The sequence below is a fragment of the Octodon degus genome, unplaced genomic scaffold, assembly GCF_000260255.1.
Source record: "Octodon degus isolate 3935 unplaced genomic scaffold, OctDeg1.0 scaffold00018, whole genome shotgun sequence".
Taxonomy (NCBI): domain Eukaryota; kingdom Metazoa; phylum Chordata; class Mammalia; order Rodentia; family Octodontidae; genus Octodon; species Octodon degus.
The window spans coordinates 2,179,377-2,199,181 of NW_004524594.1; the positions used below are offsets into that span (position 1 = coordinate 2,179,377).

The 19,805-nt window shown below is 41.7% G+C and overlaps 1 protein-coding gene across 8 annotated transcripts in view; it reads left to right on the forward strand.

Annotated features, from left to right (window-relative positions):
• Positions 1 to 19,805, forward strand: part of Phf21a (PHD finger protein 21A) — a 200,117-nt gene that overhangs the window by 162,148 nt on the left and 18,164 nt on the right. For all 8 annotated transcript variants that reach the window (XM_004627005.2, XM_023710399.1, XM_023710397.1 and 5 more), the window contains 4 exons: positions 184 to 477; positions 15,413 to 15,511; positions 18,510 to 18,561; positions 19,303 to 19,382. In XM_004627005.2, the coding sequence (XP_004627062.1) occupies positions 184 to 477; positions 15,413 to 15,511; positions 18,510 to 18,561; positions 19,303 to 19,382 (525 nt within the window). The remainder of the gene's footprint in view (positions 1 to 183; positions 478 to 15,412; positions 15,512 to 18,509; positions 18,562 to 19,302; positions 19,383 to 19,805) is intronic.

The following is a 19,805-nucleotide window of genomic DNA, read 5'->3' on the forward strand; positions in this document are numbered from 1 at the left end:
GCCTTTTGTACCATTATATGTTCTGAAATCTGTAGAATTAATAATGCTAAATGACTATTAATACGCAATTATATTAAATACTGTCACATACATAGTGTGTGGAAGATATACCATACTGTAGACCTGTAAGACTTGAGAAATGTATTTAAATAATATAATAATTACTCTTTCTTTCCTCTACAGGTTCGACCCAAGCCTGTGGCCCAGAATAACATTCCCATCGCCCCAGCACCTCCGCCTATGCTTGCAGCTCCTCAGCTTATCCAGAGGCCTGTCATGCTGACCAAGTTCACCCCCACGACCCTCCCTACATCCCAGAATTCCATTCATCCTGTCCGGGTCGTCAATGGGCAGACTGCAACCATAGCCAAAACATTCCCCATGGCCCAGCTCACCAGCATTGTGATAGCTGCTCCAGGGACCAGACTCGCTGGACCTCAGACTGTACAGCTTAGCAAGCCAAGCCTTGAAAAACAGGTATGAGGAGAGCACATGCCTGCTGCAGGCAGTGCCCTGCGGTGGTGACTGTTGGGCTCCCCAGGCTTTTCATCTGAGAAACATTGCTGGGAACCTGTTGATTATGTGGTAAATCGCCCACGTGCAGAAAGGCTCCTGTCACTGAAGAAAGTTGAAGTATTTTCCCACCATCCCCTTAGATATGGCTTCAGAGTCTTGTGTGAATGAGCTCCCCCTGCTGGCTTCGAGGCAGAAATTCAGAGCCGGGCTGGGCTTCACCTCGCTAAGGAAGCACTGATGTAGTAAACAGAAAACGCCATGTTAGTTTTGGCCCAATAAGAATCCAGATGAGGATGTGACTGTGAACGGCAGGAGGAATAAACAAACAGGGAAAGGAATTTCATTTCAAAGATTTTTCCTTGATCATTGCAGATGACATGTAGCCAGGCTAAAAATTTAAGTCATTCTTTTCACCGTTGAAGGTGCAGACATGTTACCTCAAATATTAAAACCATCCACTTAAACTTCTGAAGTCAGATTTTTCTCTTTAACAAACTAGAGTTTAAAAAGCCCTTAGAATTTTATAAAGAAAATCACCCTCAGCCAGGCATGGTGGTGCACATCTGTAATCCTAGCACTCCAGAAACTAAGGTGTGATCACCACAAGTTCTAGGCCAGCTTGGGCATGAGTTGAAGGCCAGCCTGGAATACATAGTAAGATTCTTTTCCAAAAAAACAAAAGAGAAAAAGGAGAAGAAAAGCGTCCTCTTTCAAGAAAGTTGCTTTAAAAAGTCATTGACCGGGGCTGGTGAGATGGCTCAGTGGTCTAAAGCACCTACTTAGAACAAGCTTAGCAAAGCACAGGGACCGCGGTTCAATCCCCCAGCACCACATGCCAGCCAGCTCCGCCCCCTGGTGGGCTGAGCTGGCCACACACACACACACACACACACACACACACACACACTAAATGTAAAATAAATAAAATAAATTTAAAAAAAAAAAAAGTCATTGACCAAGGCTGAGCATTGTGATGCACATCTGTGATACCAGCACTCAGGAGGTTGAGGTAGGAGGATTGCTGGGAGTTTGAGGCGAGCCTGGGCTGCATAATGATTTCAAGGCCAGCCTAGACTGCATAGTGAGACCCTGTCTCAAAAATAAAAAGGCACTGGCCTATTTCTAGTGCTCAGGCTCATCTTGCCCTAGCAGCCTCTGGTGGTCTCAGTCTCCTGCCCCTGCACAACAGAGCACAATTTCCAGAGGCTAGCCTTGTGGGGAATGGCCAGCTTCTTGAACAGAGGAACCTTCCTCATAAAGCATCATGCCTGTCTACAGGCAGCTCCTCAGTGCAGCGGACCTTCTACTCACAGCAGCTGGCCATCAGGATCCTGCACACGGGGGTCACAAGGGACAATCTGTTACTATTCCAGGGGTGCCTGCACAAACCCCAACAAGTCCTTGAGGAACATTTAAAATCAATTATTTACTCATATTTTAGACCAGAAGTTCCCAGACCTATTGGCAGCAGAACTTCGGTATGATATACTGATACTCAAGCGTCTGAGCTTGGGGCGAGTGTGGAGACCACCCGCTCTCCTGTTCTGTACTGCTCCATCATTCAGGCAGAGCCTTTGTTTCACGACACCATTTTGGGCCACTAGGTAGTATTTCTCTTTGACTTTCTTTACACATCAACACAAAATGTTTTCAGTTTCTTTTTTTTTTTTTTTTCTGATGACAAAGATAGTATAGGTTCATTTTAAAATGCACACTACAAAAATATAAATTGTAGAAAGTGCTCTCTTCCTCCTACCCTATAAATTCTCCTGTTTATTTTATTCCCAAGAATTAATTTCTATGAACAGTTTTGATTATATTCCTTCAGGTATTTTTTGCATATGTGCTGACATTTTTTTAACCCAAAACTCAAATCAAATTGCATTAGTTTTTACTTGCTCTTTTCCTGCTCAGTAGAACTTGAGCATCTTTTCATGTTTCTGCCTTATATGTTGAGGGTTTTATTTTAATTTTATTATCACAATAAGATATCCATGTTAAAATGTTTTTATTTTATACCAGTAACTTCCATGGTATGTCTTCTTTTTGCTGTAATAGAGGAATCCAGTCATTGCTATTTTTGTTTGGCAGCCCACCTATCTAACAGTCTTCTAGATTACCAAGCCAGGCAGCAGGGGCTTTCTTTAGACTGGATTCTACCACTTTCAGAATTCTTCTACTTCTGATCTTCCTACTGCCTTTTTCTTTTATGTTTCACATACAGTATCACTTTTGTAGCCACTAAGAGATCTCATAGGTGGGCTAAGAGTAAAGCTGTGGAAGTATCACTTATCACCTGCATGGCCAGACAAGCTGGGTCTCCCTCTGCCCATGTGTTTCCTTTAGGATGATAACATTCATTTAATAAAAATGTGTTGGTTAAGCGCCAGCTGCTTTGCTGCTTGTGGTATCTGTGTACAGAGATAAGTGAATCAGAGCCTACATCCTCAAGAAGCTCAGTCTAGTGCCCTGGGACCCGGTACCAAGGCTCTGCAGGGAAGGAAGCTGGGCCGGTGCTGTGGGCTTCCCACATGGCTTGCAGAGGAAGAGGAGACAGCAGTGCCATAACACCAACAGGGACTCATTTCTTCCTGCCAGGCATACGCAGCTTCCTTATCCATCCCAGAAAAGAACTTCTCTGCCTTATACCTTACTAGAAGCCACATTACATTTTGGCTGAGAGAGTAAGTGAAAGAGTTGAAAGAGCTTTGAGACTAAGAATATGTGGGCATACCTTAGAGATATTGTGTGTTCAGTTCCAGAGGAGATATGGCAATAAAACTAGTCATGTGGCTCTTTTGCTTTCCTAGTACACATAGAAGTTGTATTCATACTCGACTATGGTCTAAGTGTACAGTAGCATTACTGTGGTCTAAGTGTACAATAGCATTACATGTAAAAAAGGCACATAGCTTAATTTGAAAGATCTTTATTGCTTTAAAAAATGCTGACAGTCATCAGAGCCTTCAGCAAGTGATAATCTTTTTGCTGGTGGGCTTCTTTCTTAGATGTTGATGACTAATGACTGGAGGGCTGGTTGCTAAAAGTTAGGATGTCTGTAGCAGTTTCTTAGAAGAAGACAACCATGCAGTTGGCTCCATCAATTGCTTTTCTTTCAAGCACTATTTCTCTGTACCACGCCATACTGTTTGATAGCGTCTTACAGTCAAAATCGGAATCAGTGCCTTTCACCCCTACTATTGTGTTATCAACTAGGTTTATATACTGCTGTCTAATCCTTTGTTGTCACCCAACAATGTTTGTAGCATTTTCACCAGTGGATCCATGTCAAGGAACCATTCTTTGCTCACTGTCTGTCTGCTGCAGCTGTGTCCTGAGACCGTGTGCATTCAGCAGCCGTCTCTAGGCTCTAATGCCACTCCTCTTGCTTTCCTGCACATCTGCAGTTAGCTCCTGTGCTCAGGTCACGAATGCCTCAGGCATCGATGAGGTCGGACTCAAGGTCTTTGCAGGTTGTGTTGAAGTCAGTGTTTTGCCTTCCCCTTGACTCCCAAATGGTTGTTATGGCATCTAGAATGGTGAAGACTTTCCACTGACATTGCCCAGTCCATCTGAAGACTCACCATGTGTGGTGTCAGTGATGCAATGTGAAAACTCAGAATCATTCCTTGGTCTGTGGGCTCCAGCATGGTGTCGTGTCAACAATCTCATTTTGTACCACGGGAGTCCTGGGGTGATCAGGTGTGTTTCAGTGAGCTGTGGTGTTGGAGAGGGGTCTTGTTCTGAGCAGCAGGGCTCAGCAGTGGGCTTGACATGTGCTCTAGCCAGGTCATGAACAGAGGTGCTGTCATCTAAGCTGTGTTAGCGTGGCTCCCCCCGGCCCCAAGCTGGAGAGCGAACCCAGGCCATTTGCTCTGAGCTACATCCCCAGCCTTTTGTGTTTTGAGACAGGGTCTCACTAAATTACCCAGACTTGCTTGGACCTTGCAATCCTCCTGTCTCACCCTCCCAATAATATGATTCTTTTTTTTTTTTTTTATTTTTCAGAACCGGGGGTTGAACTCAGGCCCTTGTGCTTGCCAAGCAAGCGCTTATTCTACTAAGCCATCTCCCCAGCCCCTCCAATGGTATGATAATGAAGAACCCTAGGATTTTCAGAATGATAAATAAGCACTGGATTCAATTTTGAGCCACCAGCTTCATTCTCCCCTAACAAGAGAGACTGATGTTTATTTGTTTATTTGTTGGTTTGGTTTGGGTTTTTTTGAGACGGGGAGCCACTTTGTAGTACAGGCTGGCCTTGAATTTGCTTATGTAGCTAAGACTGGCTTCCCACTCATGGTGATCCTCTTGCCTCAGCCTCCCAAGTGCTGGGATTAGAGGCATGCACCACCAAGTCCCGTCCCCACACTGTCCTTTGGATCCAGGCATTGACTTCTCTCTGTAAAAGTTCTAGAATGCTTCTTCCAATGGAAGGCTATTTCTCCTATACTGAAAATCTGTTCTTGAGGGTAGGCAACTTTCTATACCAGCACCTGCTGCTTCACCTTGCACTTTCATATTACAGAGATGGCTTCTTCCATTCAACCTTATGAGCCAACCAGTGTCAACTGCAGGCTTTGTTCTACGGCTTCCTCACTTCTGTGAGCCTTCACAGAACTGAAAAGACTTGAAGCCTTCCTCTGAGTTAAACTTTGACTTCAGGGCATTGTGACTGGTTTGATCTTCTATCCAAATCACCACAGTTCTGTATCAGTAGTGAGACTGGATTTCCTGTAATTTGTACAATCACTGGCGAAGCACTTGGAACTTTATTGAAGAACTTTCCTTTTGTACTCACAACTTGGTGAACTGGCACCAGAGGCCTAGCCCGCCTGAGCTTTCAGCATGCCTTCCTCACTCAGCTCAGTCACATATGGCTTTTGGGTTAAAGCGAGAGAATTGTGATTCTTCCTTTCACTTAAGCCCTTAGTAGCCTTTGATGTATCTTAGGGAGTAGGGAAGTCTGAGGAGAGGGAGAGGGACAGAGAATAGCCAGGTAATGCAATAATCAGAACACACACAACATGCTGGAGATGGAGCTCAGTGGAGGCTTTGGCCTAATACATGCTGAGTTCAATCCCCAGTTCCATGGGGTGGGGGGTGCAATATTGTTTAAGTATGCTTCCCCCACCCCTTACCAGGAGATGGGACCTCACTGTGGTGTCCAGGTTGGTCTTGAATTCTTGAGCTCAAGTGATGTTTTTGCCTCAGCCTCCTGAATAGCTCAGATTACAAACACATATCACCACCACCATGACTAGCAAATTCTCCGTCTTTTTTTTTTTTTTTTGTGGAACCAGGGATTGAACTCAGGCCCTTGCACTTGTCAGGCAAGTGCTTATTCTACTGAGCTATCTTCCCAGCTCCCAGATTCTCCATCTTTTATGGGTGCTATTCATAGTGCTCCAGCTATAATAATAATGTGAAAGATCCATAGATCACCATAGCAGAAACAGTAATAAAAAGATTTGAAATATTTCTCAGTTACCAGACTGGCACAAAGACACGAAGTGAGCACATGCTGTTGGGAAAATGACACCCATTGGACTTGCTCAACACAGGAGTGCCTCACACCTTCTATGTGAGCAGAGGAATTTTGTGACGTCCGTGAAGCTCACAGAAGCACAAATGCGGTGTGCCTGTGTTGTAAAAAGAAAAGTAAATGAAACCAGACAAAGGTGCTACTGCCCATACTTCCCTGTGTGTTCAGGGCCTCCCAGTACTCCATGAAACGGGCCCAACACTGTTAATGATAAACTGACACGCAGCCCTCAGAGTCCCTTACGCTTGCCTGATGCAGTTAGTGTGCATGAGGAGCTCTGTTTCTTTCTTCTCCATCCCATCCACACCCTGAAGCACCAGCTCTATGTCTGTCTCCAAGTCTAAGCTGCTGAGAAAAAATAGAAGGTTCTGTGGGGGACAGTTGCCAGATTGCCATGCAAGCCTCTATTTCCATATATATTTTTCATAGAAACCTGCATAATACCCTCTAAAAAAGGAGTGATTCTAAGATGAGAACATTCTCCAACAGCCTCTCCTCCGGTTCCAGTCTTCCTTCAGTAAACCTGAGCTGATGATGCCTTCTGCCTTTAGAGCAGTGACCAACCAAATGGATTTCACTTGCCTTCCTTATTCACTTGATTAATGAGGGGCTGGGTAGATAGCTCAGTCAATCACAAGGTCCTGAGTTCAATCCCTGGAACTGAAAGTAAATAAATAAATAAAAATAAAAAGTATTATAGCCTCATTTGATTAATAAAACTGCTTAGACATTCATTTATTTGCACATACCTAAGTGGATTTTTTTCATGCAGCCAAACCTCAGATGGTGAATTTGAAATTCAAAGTATAAATGGTTAACTTAGTTCTAGACTTACCAGAGTTTTTGGATTTTATCAAAAGGACAGAAGTTGCAAATTCAAATAGCTGCACATGTGAAGCAGGATAAATGAAAACATCAGGGTAGGAGTAAACAAGTGGATTTTTTTCCACCTCCAATACGGAAATTAGTGTACAAGATATACCCCTTTTATTCTAAAATCCTCTTAAAATAATTCTATAGGGCCTGGTGATGTAGCTCAATAGCCCAAGCACCTGCCTGACAAGTGCAGCATCCTGAGTTTGATTCCCAGTACCAAAATAAATTAGTTAATTAATTAATTCAATTAAATAATCATACATCAGCGGGGGCAGATAGCTTAGTGGTAGAGCACTTGCCTCACAGGCATGAGGTCATGGGTTCAAACCTCAGTGCAAAGAAGTGTTGAATTAAATAAGGAATAATCAGACATCAAGGCCAGCCTGGGTTACATAGTGAGTCTAAGGCCAACCCAAACTATGTGTGAGACCTAGTCTCCAAAAAAAAAAAAAAAAAAAAAATACAGTAAACAATTAATTAAATAAAATAGGCATGATAATGATTGACAGTAGAAACTGGAAGAGACTGATAGGCTGCAGAGTACCACATTCCTTCTCAAGGAAGCAACTGATTCTTGACAATAACCAAGTTTTATTACATGGGAAGCTTTGAAGCAGAGCCTAAAACCTAGATGCTTGAAAGGTTATGTACTTTTTAAAATACTGGTAACTGGGCTGGGGAAATGGCTCAGTAGAATAAGCGCTTCTGGGGCCAGGGAGTTGGCTCAGTAGAATAACTGCTTCCCTGGCAAGCGCAAAAGCCTGAGTTCAATCCCCAGTTCCTCCAAAAAACAAACAAACAAAGAATAAGCACTTCCCTGGCAAGCACAAGGGCCTGAGTTCAATCCCCAGTTCCGCATAAATAAATAAATAAATAAATAAATAAATAAATAAAATACTGGTAACTGTTTAAACATCATGTGTTCAAAAAATAGCATCTACAGGACAGTTTCAACTCTGTCCTGATAATGATTTATTATCTCTGATAAAGAATCCTTCTGTTTCTTGACCTTTTTCTTAAGTTGAGGCGAAATTCACATCATGTAATTAGCCATCTTAAGATGGCCGATTCGGTGGCGTTCAGCACATTCACAGTGCCCTGCACCTGTCCCCTCTCTCTGATGCCAGAACATTTTCACTACCCCTAAAACAAAACCCAGTATCTAGAAGTAGATACTTTCTATTGACCAGCCCCCACCCCCCTGGCAGTCACCAATCTGCTTTCTGTTTCTGTAGGTTTCCTTACTCTGAATTTGTCATATAATTAGAATAATGCATGGCCTTTTGTGTCTGGCTTTTTTCACGTAGTACATAACATTTTCTAGATTCATTCACATATTAACGTGCCAAGGCTTTCTTTTTAAGGGCTGAGTAGTATTGATGTAAGTACCACAATGTTTATTTCCTTGAGGTCTTTGCTCCTTCGGCTGTTGTGAATAGGAACGTTGCCTCTAAGAACGTTTGCGTGTAGGCATTTGCGGGAGTATCTGTTTCAGTTCTTTGAGGTGTATGCCTGAGATTCGGTTTTCCCGCTCAATTCTGGGTGAACCCCCAATACCCTTATTAGTGTTCACTGCTTTCCTTTTTTGGTTTAGTTTTGTTTATATTGCTTATGGGTATAAATTGAGGTGAAATTCACATCATGTGATTAACCAGCTTAAAAAGGTGGTGCAGCATTGTGATCTTTATTTGTAATTCTCTAATTACTGATCAGGCTATCTTTCCATGTGCTTATTGGCTATTTGTGTATACTCCTCAGGAAAATATCTGTTCAGATCCTTGACAAGTTTTTATATTGACTTTGTCTCATTGAATTAAAAAGAAAGCTTTTCAAATGCTAGATCCTTATCAAATATATGATTTTTAAACATTTTCTGTTTAAAAATTCTGTAGATTGAGTTTCCGCTCCTTTGATTCATAGTTGGTTTTTTTTTTCCTTGATCTTGTACCCTGCAATTTTGTTCAATGTATTTATTAGCTCTAGTAATTTTTTTGTGGGCTCTTTGAGGTTTTCTGTGCATAGGGTCTTATCATCTGCAAATAAAGAATTTTCTGTCTTTCTTTCACTTTAGGATACCTTTAATGTCTCTTGTTTTGCTCTGCTGCTCTAACCCAAACTTCTTCTCCAATGCTGAGCAGCAAACACCTTATTTATTCCTGACCTCAGGGGAAGAGGGAAGCTTTCAGTGTTTCACCATCAAGTGTGATGTTAGCTGTGATTTTTGTAAGTATTCTTTTTAAATTGAGAAAAGCCCCCTCTGGTCCTAGTTTTTTGAATGTTTTTATCATGAATGGGTGTTAAATTTTTAAAAATAAAAATGATATATAAAATAAGAGTACAATATACTGATTTGACACAGTGAAAAGATTAATACAATCAAACTAATTAACATTCCACCTCTTCACTTCATGTACTTACTTACCTCTTGTGTATGTGTGGTGAGCCGTTGGATCTTTTTTTGAATGTGACCAATGCTGGGAATTGCACCTAGGGCTTCATGCGTGCTAGGAGGTGCCCTACTACTCGGTTTCCTCAGGTATACCCCTAGTCTGTGGATTTTGACAAATGCTTTTTTTTCTTCACCAGTTGAGATCATGTTTTCCTTAGTTCCATTTATGTAGTATATTACATTACTTATTATGATGACCCTCTTTCAGGATTTATTCCTGGGATAAATCCAGCTTTGTCAAGAGAGTATCATCCTTCTGCTGTGCTGTTGGAGCCGGGTGTGGTGGTGCATGCTTGCAGTCCCAGCACTTGAGAGGCTGAAGCCAGAGGATTACGTTGAGTTCAAAGTCAGTCTGGATTGTATAGTTAGAGCCTGTCTTTAAAAAAAATGCATACATATGTATAATATTAATATACTCTTGGATTTAGTTTACTATATTTTGTTGAGGATTTGTGCATCTATATTCATGAGGAGAATTGATCTATAATTTCCTATTCATATGGTATCTTTGGCTTTGGTAGAGGTGGGTAATGCTGACATCATAAAATGAATTAGGATTCTGTTTTTGGGGAAGATTTTGGAGGATTAACTGTTCTTTAAATATTTGGTAGAATTTATCAATGAAGCCATGTGGTCCTATACTTCTTGATGTGAGGAAGGATTTTGATTACTGTTTCAGCCTCTTCAGTTGTTACAGAGCTATTTAGATTTTCTGTTTTATCTTGGTCAGTTTTGATAATGAGTATTTCTAAGATTTGTCTGTTTCACTTGTATCATCTAATTTGTTGGTGTTTACTTGTTTGTTAAAGAATTGTTTAATCTTATGATGCTTTTTACTACCATTGAGGTCCATAATGATGTCCCCTTTCATGTTCTTAGTTATACTTCTCTTTTTTCTGTATTCTAACCAAAAGTTAATAAATTGTGTTGATATTTGCAAAGAATTAACTTTTCATTTAAAGATTCTGTTGTTCTCTATTTCATTCATCTCTACTTTAAGCTTAATATTTACTTCTTTTGCCTAGTTTTGGGTTTTATTTTAACTGGTTCTTCAAGTATAAAGTTAGTTAAGTGATTGATTTGGGGTCTTTTTTGTTTATACACACTTGTTGATAGCTATGAATTTTTATCTTCACCGTTTCCACTGTATCACCTAAGTTTTAGTATTTTGTGCTTGTTTTGTATCCTAGAATGTGATCTGTTCTGGAAGACGTTCTCCGTATACTTGAGGAAAGTGCGTACTGTTGTTGTTTTCTTTAATTCATTTATAGTGTTCAAGTACTTTATATCCCTTTTCATGCTGTGTCTGTCTGCTTGCTATATCTGTAACTTACAATGAGGTGTTAAAGCCTCAGCTGTTATTGTAGAGCAGCCTATTTCTTTTCTCACTCCTGTCAATACTACTTCATATGTTTGGGATTCTCTTGTTTGATAGCTATATGTTTAAAATTATTATATCGTCTTTTAAATTGGCCCTTTTGTCCACATATAATAACCTCTGTTCTGTCTCTCGTAAAGCTTTGTGACTTTAAGTCAGTGCTGTCTCGTGATAACTGACCTGCACTCTTTCAGTTACTGTTTTCATGAACTGTCTCTTCATCCTTTGCTCTCAACCTTCTTATATGTCTTTCATTATAAAATGAGGCTATAGCAGTCAGCATTGTGTTGGATCACCTGTTGTAGTTCTTCTGCCATGCTCTGTCTTTCAAGGTGAGTTTAATCCAGTGACATTTAAAGCAATTACTAAGAAGGAAGGACTTTAAACATTTTGTTATTTGTTTTCTACATATCTTACATATTTTTGTGGTTTTTCTTCATTTTCTCCAGTTGTGCCTTCTATATTGTTGTACCATTTTCATACTTTTCTTCATTTACTTTTCTGTATATAATTTTTAGTGGTGACATGAGGGTTATAGTTAACATTCATAAGTTTTTAACAATCTAGTTTTAACTGATACAGTTTCAGGTTTTTTTTTTTTTTTTTTTTTTTTCCTAAGGCAGGGTCTTGCTATGTGGCCCAAGCTGGCCTTGAACTCATGGCAGTTCTCCTGCCTCAGCCTCCTGAGTGCTGGGATTACAGCCTCCCACTGTGCCAGCTCTAGTTCAATTCCAATAATTCACAAAAACTTCCTGTATAGCTGTCATCACCAACATTATGTTCTTGTTACACATCATATCTTTATATATTAAGTTTCTGTTAATATAGTTTTATAATTATTGTTTTGTGCATTTGTCTAAGTCATATAGGAAACAAAATGAAAAACTGCAAATCAAAGGTATAATAATATTGGCTTTTATTTATATTTACCTAGGTAGTTACCTTTATTGGAGTTCTTATTTCTTCATATGGCTTTGAGTTACTGTCTAATGTCTTTCATTTCAGCCTGAGGGACTCCCTTTGGTATTTCTCTTACGGCAGATATACTAGCTGTGAACATCCTCAGCTTTTATTTATCTGGCAATGCCTTCATTTCATTTTTGAAGAAGAACTTTGTAAGATGCAGAATTCTTGGTTGATGATGCTTATTTGTTGGGAGGTTTCCAGCTCCTCACTTTGCCTGTGTCATTGTACAGCTTTCTGGTCTGAAGCTTAGCTGGCTGGTTCTCGTTCATAGCCCCTCATGAGTTTGTGGTCAGACCAGTTAACCAGGACCACGGTCGCCTCCGGCCTAAGCAGAGCGGAGTAGTGGAGTAGCCTCCATTAGGCTACTCAGGCCCGTGGTGCCTGCACGCCTTACCTCTCCCCTACTAGAGTGGGCAGGAGGAGCAGCTCCTTACCCTGGTGTCTGCAGTGTTACTTGCAGCATGGCGGCTGGCTTCCCCAGAGCCGCAGGTCTATGAGAGAAAGATGTCTTCTACCATTGTCTTGATTGCCTTGTTTTTGTTTGGAGGCTTGTGATGTCCTGTCAGACTCTCCAATAGGGTGCTGACCTTGAATGAGAAATTTAAATGGTGGCAGCTCCTAGCCGAGAGGGTGGAAGCCAAGCAGCTGTAAGAGACGGGCTCCTCCCCACGGCCTTGGCGGGGAACAGCAGAGCTTGTAATTGACCTCCTCTCTCCTCAGTCCTCTTTCTATCCTTCCACTTCCAGAGAGTCATGAAGACAGGCTTTCTGAGTACCCAGGACTTTAAAATATTAAGCTCTTTTTCCATTGGAGGCTTTTTGTTTTGTTTTGTTTGTATTTGAGGGAAGGATCTGTAGGGTGTTCAGGGTCTCACTTCCGCCTGTTTACAGCCTCCCGAGAACTGGGATTACAGGCACGTGGCATCAGGCCCAGTCTCAACTGCCCTCTGTGGGCGCCCCGGGCGGGGCCAGCAGGGCAGGCCCGGGGATTGAACCCCTGGCCCCTGTGCCAGGTGTTTTAACCCGCTGAGGTATTTGGCTGGCCCTTGGAGATTTGTTTCATGGAGAAAACATGTCCTTTTTTTTTTTTTTTTTTAATATATCTTTAGGGAAGGGTCTACAGGTGCTCAGGATCTCACTCCTAGATCAGACTCGTAGTGATTGCCCTGTTCACAGCCTCCCAAATGCTGGGATTCACAGGCTCGAAGCCTCAGCAAGGCCCCCGGGGGCGGGGCTGGCACAGCAGGCTCCCAGAAATGTCCTTTTTGTTTAAATTTAAAACTGTAGGGCCAGCCAGATAGCTCAGGGGACTAAAGCGCCTGCTTTGCCTGCTTTGGAGGAGAGCAAAGGCCAGGGTTCTACCCTCAGCGTGCCGTGCCACCCACGCCCCTGGGGTGCACTGAGAGGGTGGGGATTGAGACTGGGTGTGGTGGCACACGCCTGTCATCCCAGCTCTTGGCAGGCTGTAAACTGGAGAATCACTACGAGTCCAGTCTACGTAGTAAGGCCCTGTAGACGCTGTCCTAAATAAATTTAAAACTGTGTGTGTGTGTGTGTGTGTGTGTGTGTGTGTGTGTGTAAGAGAGGGGGAAGAGGGACAGAGAGTAGAGAGAGAGCACAAGGACAGAAGACAGAAGTGAAAGAAGCAGGCTTGAAATCACACTCCTGGTAGGACATATGGTTCCTCAGAACATCAGTCAGGTCTTTATTATATCCCTGCAAAACAGGAGGTACTTGCTGGCTGCTTGTTTATTTCTTTTGTTTCAGAGGTACTTGCCTTTCACATAGGGGTGAGAAAATAAGGCTTGTTGGGGGCATGGGAGATGGCTCAGTGGATTAAATGCTTCCCTGGCAAGCGTAAGGGGCTGAGTTCAATCCCTAGTTCTGAAAAAAAAAGCTGGCTTAGTGGAATAAACACTTCTCTGGAAGGCTTATATAAAACAGTCCCAACTCTCAAGTAGCCTATAGTAAAGGGAGATGTACTGAATGGCTGGAAGAAGAGATTGGCCTGATAGTTGCCACAGTACTGATTGGATAGATGAGTACATTTTCTGGATGTAATAATGTGGAAAACGGGGAAATACAAAGTGGCCAGGAGTGTGAAAGAGCTTTGTGGCTTTGTTCATTTCTGTTTTTCTTTTCTTTTTCTTTCTTTCTTTTTTTTTTTTTTTTCTTTGTCTTTTTGAGACAGGGTCTCACCAAGCAGTTCAGGCTGGCCTTAGCTCAATTTGTAGCCCAGGCTGGTCTCGAACTCGCAATGATCCTCCTGCCTCAGCCTCCTGAGTGCTGGGATTACAGGCATGCACCACCACGCCCGGCTCGATTGTGTTCATTTCTCAAGTCTAGTAAAACTTTTTTTTTTTAAATTGGACACAGGATCTCACTCTGAAGTTAAGGCTCAGTGATTCTCCTCTCTCAGCCTCCCCAGCACTGAGATTACAGGTGTGCACCACCACACCCAGGGTTCCAAGGATTGAACTCCAGTCCTTGCACTTGCCAGGCAGGCACTTAGACCACTGAGCTATCTCCCCAGCCACATTTTGTAGCTTTATGATTTTCAGCAACTTTTGATGTTGTGTTTGGAGGACCAGTCTTGCACTTTGGCTCCTGCCTGTGGATAATGAGATAATTCCACTCTAATTTTCTAATTACTTGTGATTACCATACAAAAAGACCATCACACCCACAATTTTTTTTCAATTTTGAAAAAGTAATTCAGGTTTGTATTTATAGTTTTATATCCATTCTGTTCTAAAACGGTTAGTGTATTTATAGAACATAAAACTAATTGGCCCATTAGGTCATGGCAAAACTCGTAATAAGAGCACAGGTAGGGGCTGGTGAGATGGCTCAGTGGTCTAAAGCACCTATTTAGAGCAAGCTTAGCAAAGCACAGGGACCATGGTTCAATCCCCCAGCACCACATGCCAGCCAGCCCCGCCCCCTGGTGGGCTGAGCTGGCCACACACACACACACACACACACAAATAAATAAATAAATAAAATTTAAAAAAAAAAGAGCACAGGTAAACTGTGTGTTAGCTACCATTTCTGTTTGGATATAGTAATGTAACTGGTGTTCTTCTGTTCATGTAGATTCTTCTAAAAGGGGTTCACAGTAATCAGGACTACAACCTTTTGAAAACTGGCCCTTTCTTGACAACTGTATCTCTTCCTAGTAGATGTGATATAGGCAGACTTTAAATATCCCAAATAAAGAGAGTTCTTCATTCTGTCTAAAAATTGGGGTTATTCTGAAGAAGAGCATACATGGAAGGTGGTGAACATCTGTTAGCTCTGTAGTGAGCTGTGGGCTGGAGCTTGACGCATGTAGGACAGTGGCCTTGCTTCTGGGACACTATACCTGCTTCCTGCAAAATACCGAAAGCAGAGAGAGCAGCCTGTACTTCATTTTGATATACAGGAATTATGCCATGGATGTTTCTCTGTGTAATTTAGACCATTGCATTATAGAGCCCTACTTGCTGCATTTTGTTATCTAATATCTTCAGTTGGATTTTAAAATTTTACCCCCCCTTGAAAGCCATAATATGAACTCCTCTATTAATATGTTCCAAATTTGAGTACATTTTTTTGTTTCATCTTGGCCACAGTTAAACTTCTTGTCTTTGTGTTTTAATAAAAAATGAATTTTGAATCTTCATTTAATTTTTCTCTCCTAGGCAGTTAAATCTCACGCAGAAACAGATGAAAAACAAACAGAAAGTCGTACCATCACCCCTCCTGCTGCACCCAAACCAAAACGGGAAGAAAACCCACAGGTAGGCCCATCTTTCCAGTCCATGGTGTGGGGTGTGTGCACACACGGTAGGAGAGACACCTGCTGTGAGCCATGCCACCTTTCCATTCTTACGCGTTCTCTAATTCAGCAATATTACTGCCAAGTCAGGTTGGCCTCAGGCAGACTTCTTAGAGTGTGGTCCTCAGAGGACTTGCACTGCCGTGTATTTTAGTATTTCAAAGAAAGAGTTTTAAGATGACTTTGTTTGTGTACATACCGTACTTTGGAAATATGCATAATGATCCTGACTATCCTACTTTATTCCAAATGATTATTATGTTTTGTTTTTTCTCACACATTTGTAAGATGTCCAGTTCACTCAGCTAATATCTGTTTACATTATTGGTTATAGGAATTAAATGTGCATTTTAATTATTACCATTTTATTGATTAGAACTCCAAATCTCAAATGAAACAGTAGCCCACAAAGAAAAGCACAAAAGAAGGTATGACAAATAATAGCATCTGTACTACAACTTTAGGTAAAATGGTAAAGAACACACAGGACCCTGGTACAAGAGAATATTTTAGCGTGATGCTTTTGCACAAACTATAAAAGAAAAATATGGAAAAATAATATGATGATATCTGATAGATGGATTTTATTAGACCAGTAATCCTTTTCCCTCTGCCCTTACTACATTCTTTGTATTGAAACTGTCAGGTAGTGGCGTGAAAGCATCAAAGCCTCATTTTTTTTTTAATTATAAAAGAAACAGTGATATATTGAGTTAATCCATATTTTCTAAAATAAGTACCAGGCCTGTGAGATAGCTCAGCGGACTAAGTGCCTACTTAGGCAAGCGTTGGGACCGGGGTTCAATGCCAAGTACTACATGCTGCACCGGCCCTATCCCTGGGCATGCTGAGCCAGCAACCAAGTCTGGGTGTGGTGGTGCACGCCTGTGATCCCAGCACTGGGGGCGCTGAAAACAGGAGGATCACTACGAGTCCAAGCTGCATAGTGAGAACCTGTACCAAATACATTAAAAAAAAATAAAATAAAATAAATAAATAAATAAATGTTAGAGACCAAAATTTAAACCATAAAGTATATGCTGTACAAATTGCTGAGAAACTTGTAAAAATGTAAAAATCATCCACAGAATTAATGACAGATTTACAGTGATGGAGGAAAAATAGAGCAAACCATTAGCAAAATGCCTTATCAAAAGAAGCTGAACCCTGGCACTGAGAGCGAGAGGGAAGGAGAAAGGCAGAAGAGGACCTCACGTCAGCGGCACACAGGACAGGCAGCTCGTGCCAGTGGGTCAAGCCACAAATACTTCACCTTCCGTGTGAACAAAAGCCCTGCACAGGGAATAAATGAGCTCTTGGCGTTCGAGGGGTAGAGGCAGAACTCTCAGTAACTTTTTATTCTGTCACTGAGAATATGCCCCCCAGGAGAGATTTTTTTGACTTCGTTATTTGGCGAGCTTGATCTAGGCTGGCAAAAAGGAGCTGGGTGTGAGAAGCCAAGAAGGGTACTGATGCTTGATCAAAAGAGGAGGCATCTGGATGTCAGCTCATACGCTGCTTTGTCAGCAGGACCCAGCAGAGCACATTCTCCTAATCATGATTGTAATTTAAAGCATAGTGAAAATTAGGAGTGTGGCTAATTGGCAGCCACAAAGTGTGTACCATTTCAGTGTGAAGCACAGAAAGCGGGTAGCAAGTCCGGGGATTAGTTTTCCTTACCAGAATATTCTGGCTGTGAAAAGGATACATTTTTTCTTTTCTTTTCTTTTCTTTTTTGGCAGAACTGAGAATCGAACTCAGGCCCTTGCGTTTGCCAGGGAAGCGCTTATTCTACTGAGCCATCCCCAGCCCCCGAGGATACATTTTTGAAATAAAAATATTTCTTCAGGACCCTAAAGATAGCAATAAAGGACATTCCCACACTCCCAAGTAGCCTGTTCAAGGGATGTATCTCAAATAAGCTAAATCTATCAATTTAGGCCAAAGTATATAATGTTTAATGCTAAGGAAAAGATGTCAAGACTTTTAAAAACCAAGCTCTAGTGTTTAATAATCCTATAGGAATAATAATAATTGAAGATATAATTATAGATAATAATTGAATATATTCTTTATTCAACAGAGAAAAAAATTGATAATGTATCAGTTAGTCTAAGTAGAAACCACATGCAGAGGTATACAGAAAATGAAGGCCACAGAAAACAGAAGAACATAAATCAATCTGTTGTTCTCTCTAGTTTGAAATATCTTAACATTTTTTCTTTGGGGTGCAGTGGTAGTAATAATCCTTTCTTCTGATGGTTTTCAGAGAGAATAAAAATAATTTTCAGAGAGAAATTGCACTATAATTTTTAGGTCCATGTTTAATTAAAAAATCATAATAGTGAGTGCCCCTGCTATCCTTCCTAAAAATCATGTAGCTTTTAGTTAGCATTTTCTACTCAGTGGCAGTAAAAATGGGAGAACCCCCAACCTAGTCATGACAAGTGAAATTGTGACTTGGAGTTAGAACTTATGACACGGGAGGCTCTTTTAAATGTGCCCTGTTTTCACATATGAAATTCTCTTTTTAAGATTTTTTTTCTGAAAGGAAAAAAAGAACCTTTCATCACTCCAGATACTAATTTCTTGAAACAGGAGGATCATCATGAATTTGAGGCCAGTCTGGACTACATAGTGAGTTCAAGGCCAGCCTGAACTTCATGGGCAGACTCTACTTTAGGCTACTCCCCTCAAAAGGTGCTGATTTCTGTCATTGAGAAAATGGGAAATGTAGGTCCCACCCTTCTTCTTTTGACCCTGTTGGACCAGAATACAGCAGGGCCACTTGGGAGCTCGCCAGCACAGAGGCCAGTACTCTTGGTTCCTCTGAATCCAGCCTTCCACCAGCACCAGCCCACTGTGTCAGCTTTCCCTAGTGCCTGACTAGGAACCTACAGGTGTCTTTGTGAGAACCCACACTGAAGTGTATTCTTTTTTGGTTTGTTTCTCTGGCGCAGAAACTTGCCTTCATGGTGTCTCTGGGGTTGGTAACACACGACCATCTAGAAGGTAAGAGAAGATATTCTTGGCACTGCCTTTGCACTGGCCCACAGCTTTGTTCCTGAAAGTGGTGTTTGATTGAATTCCTAGAATAGAAAATTGGAACACAAATAGACTGTGATTCAACCAATTCGGACTTTATTTCCTTTAGAAGAAAAAATGCCTTCCCTGCATCTTATGTCAGGTCCTCCCCTGCCTAGCGTCATCCATATCCTTCCCTGAGGAACATGTCCCCTGCTCCCAGAATGAAGGTCACTTCTGTCTACCATTGGGGAACTTTCTCATTGTGTCAGCACAGAGTGGCAAGTGCTCATCTATCAAGTCCTTCTCTGTATTTTCCCATCATTCCAAATCTTAAGGACAGTTATAAAACCATACCTGGCTTGGTTATATAGCTCAGGAATGGTGAGCTTTTGTTATTCAGTCAAAGTCTGTGGAGAAAGTTCATCCAGATCTATGCACAAGCAGTCTAAAAATAAACCAGAACTGCTTGTTTACAGGTATGGCGTACTGTAGCTCTCGGTCACAGGGAGCCACACTGTGAAATGCTGTGGCCTTGCTTCCTGAGAGGTGACAGTAGCCAGTCCTACGCAGTTGCTTCAGGGGGTACTTGCCTCTGTGCAGGCTGCAGGAAAATAGACTCGTCCCTGTCCCTGATCTGCTGTGGGAAAACCAGTAGATACGTAGTGAAGTTCTAGTACTTAGGCTGTCTGTATCTGTCTTCTAATTGGAACCTTTTCTTTTCCCAAGAAATCCAAAGCAAGAGACAAGAGCGAAAAAGAAGAACAACAGCAAATCCAGTGTACAGCGGAGCAGTCTTTGAGCCAGAGGTACTTGTGCCAGCTCCTGGTCCTTCCCTCCAGTGCCTTATTCATGGGGTACTTAGTGCCTCCCACCTGACAACCTGTCCATGAACTGCACCTGGTTGTATTCGGTCAGCTCTGTGAAAGGAGGGGTTTTTCTCTGGTTCATCACATTTCTTTTTTGTGACTCACTGCTTACCCTACAGTTTTCTTTTCTAAGTTTGAGCGGACACAAATGTCTTTTTTGTTGTTGTTGTTCAGATATATCTTAAAATGTTCATTCATCCTGACTTCACAACTCTCATCTGAAGCAGAGGCAGACCTATCTAGAATACTCTCTGAGAGCCAAGTACAGTTGATAAAACCTGTTGTCCCTGAGACCTTGGGATGATTAACTCTAACTAGCTGGCATGTTGTGGGCAGTCTTTTGCTCATGGCAATGCCAATCAC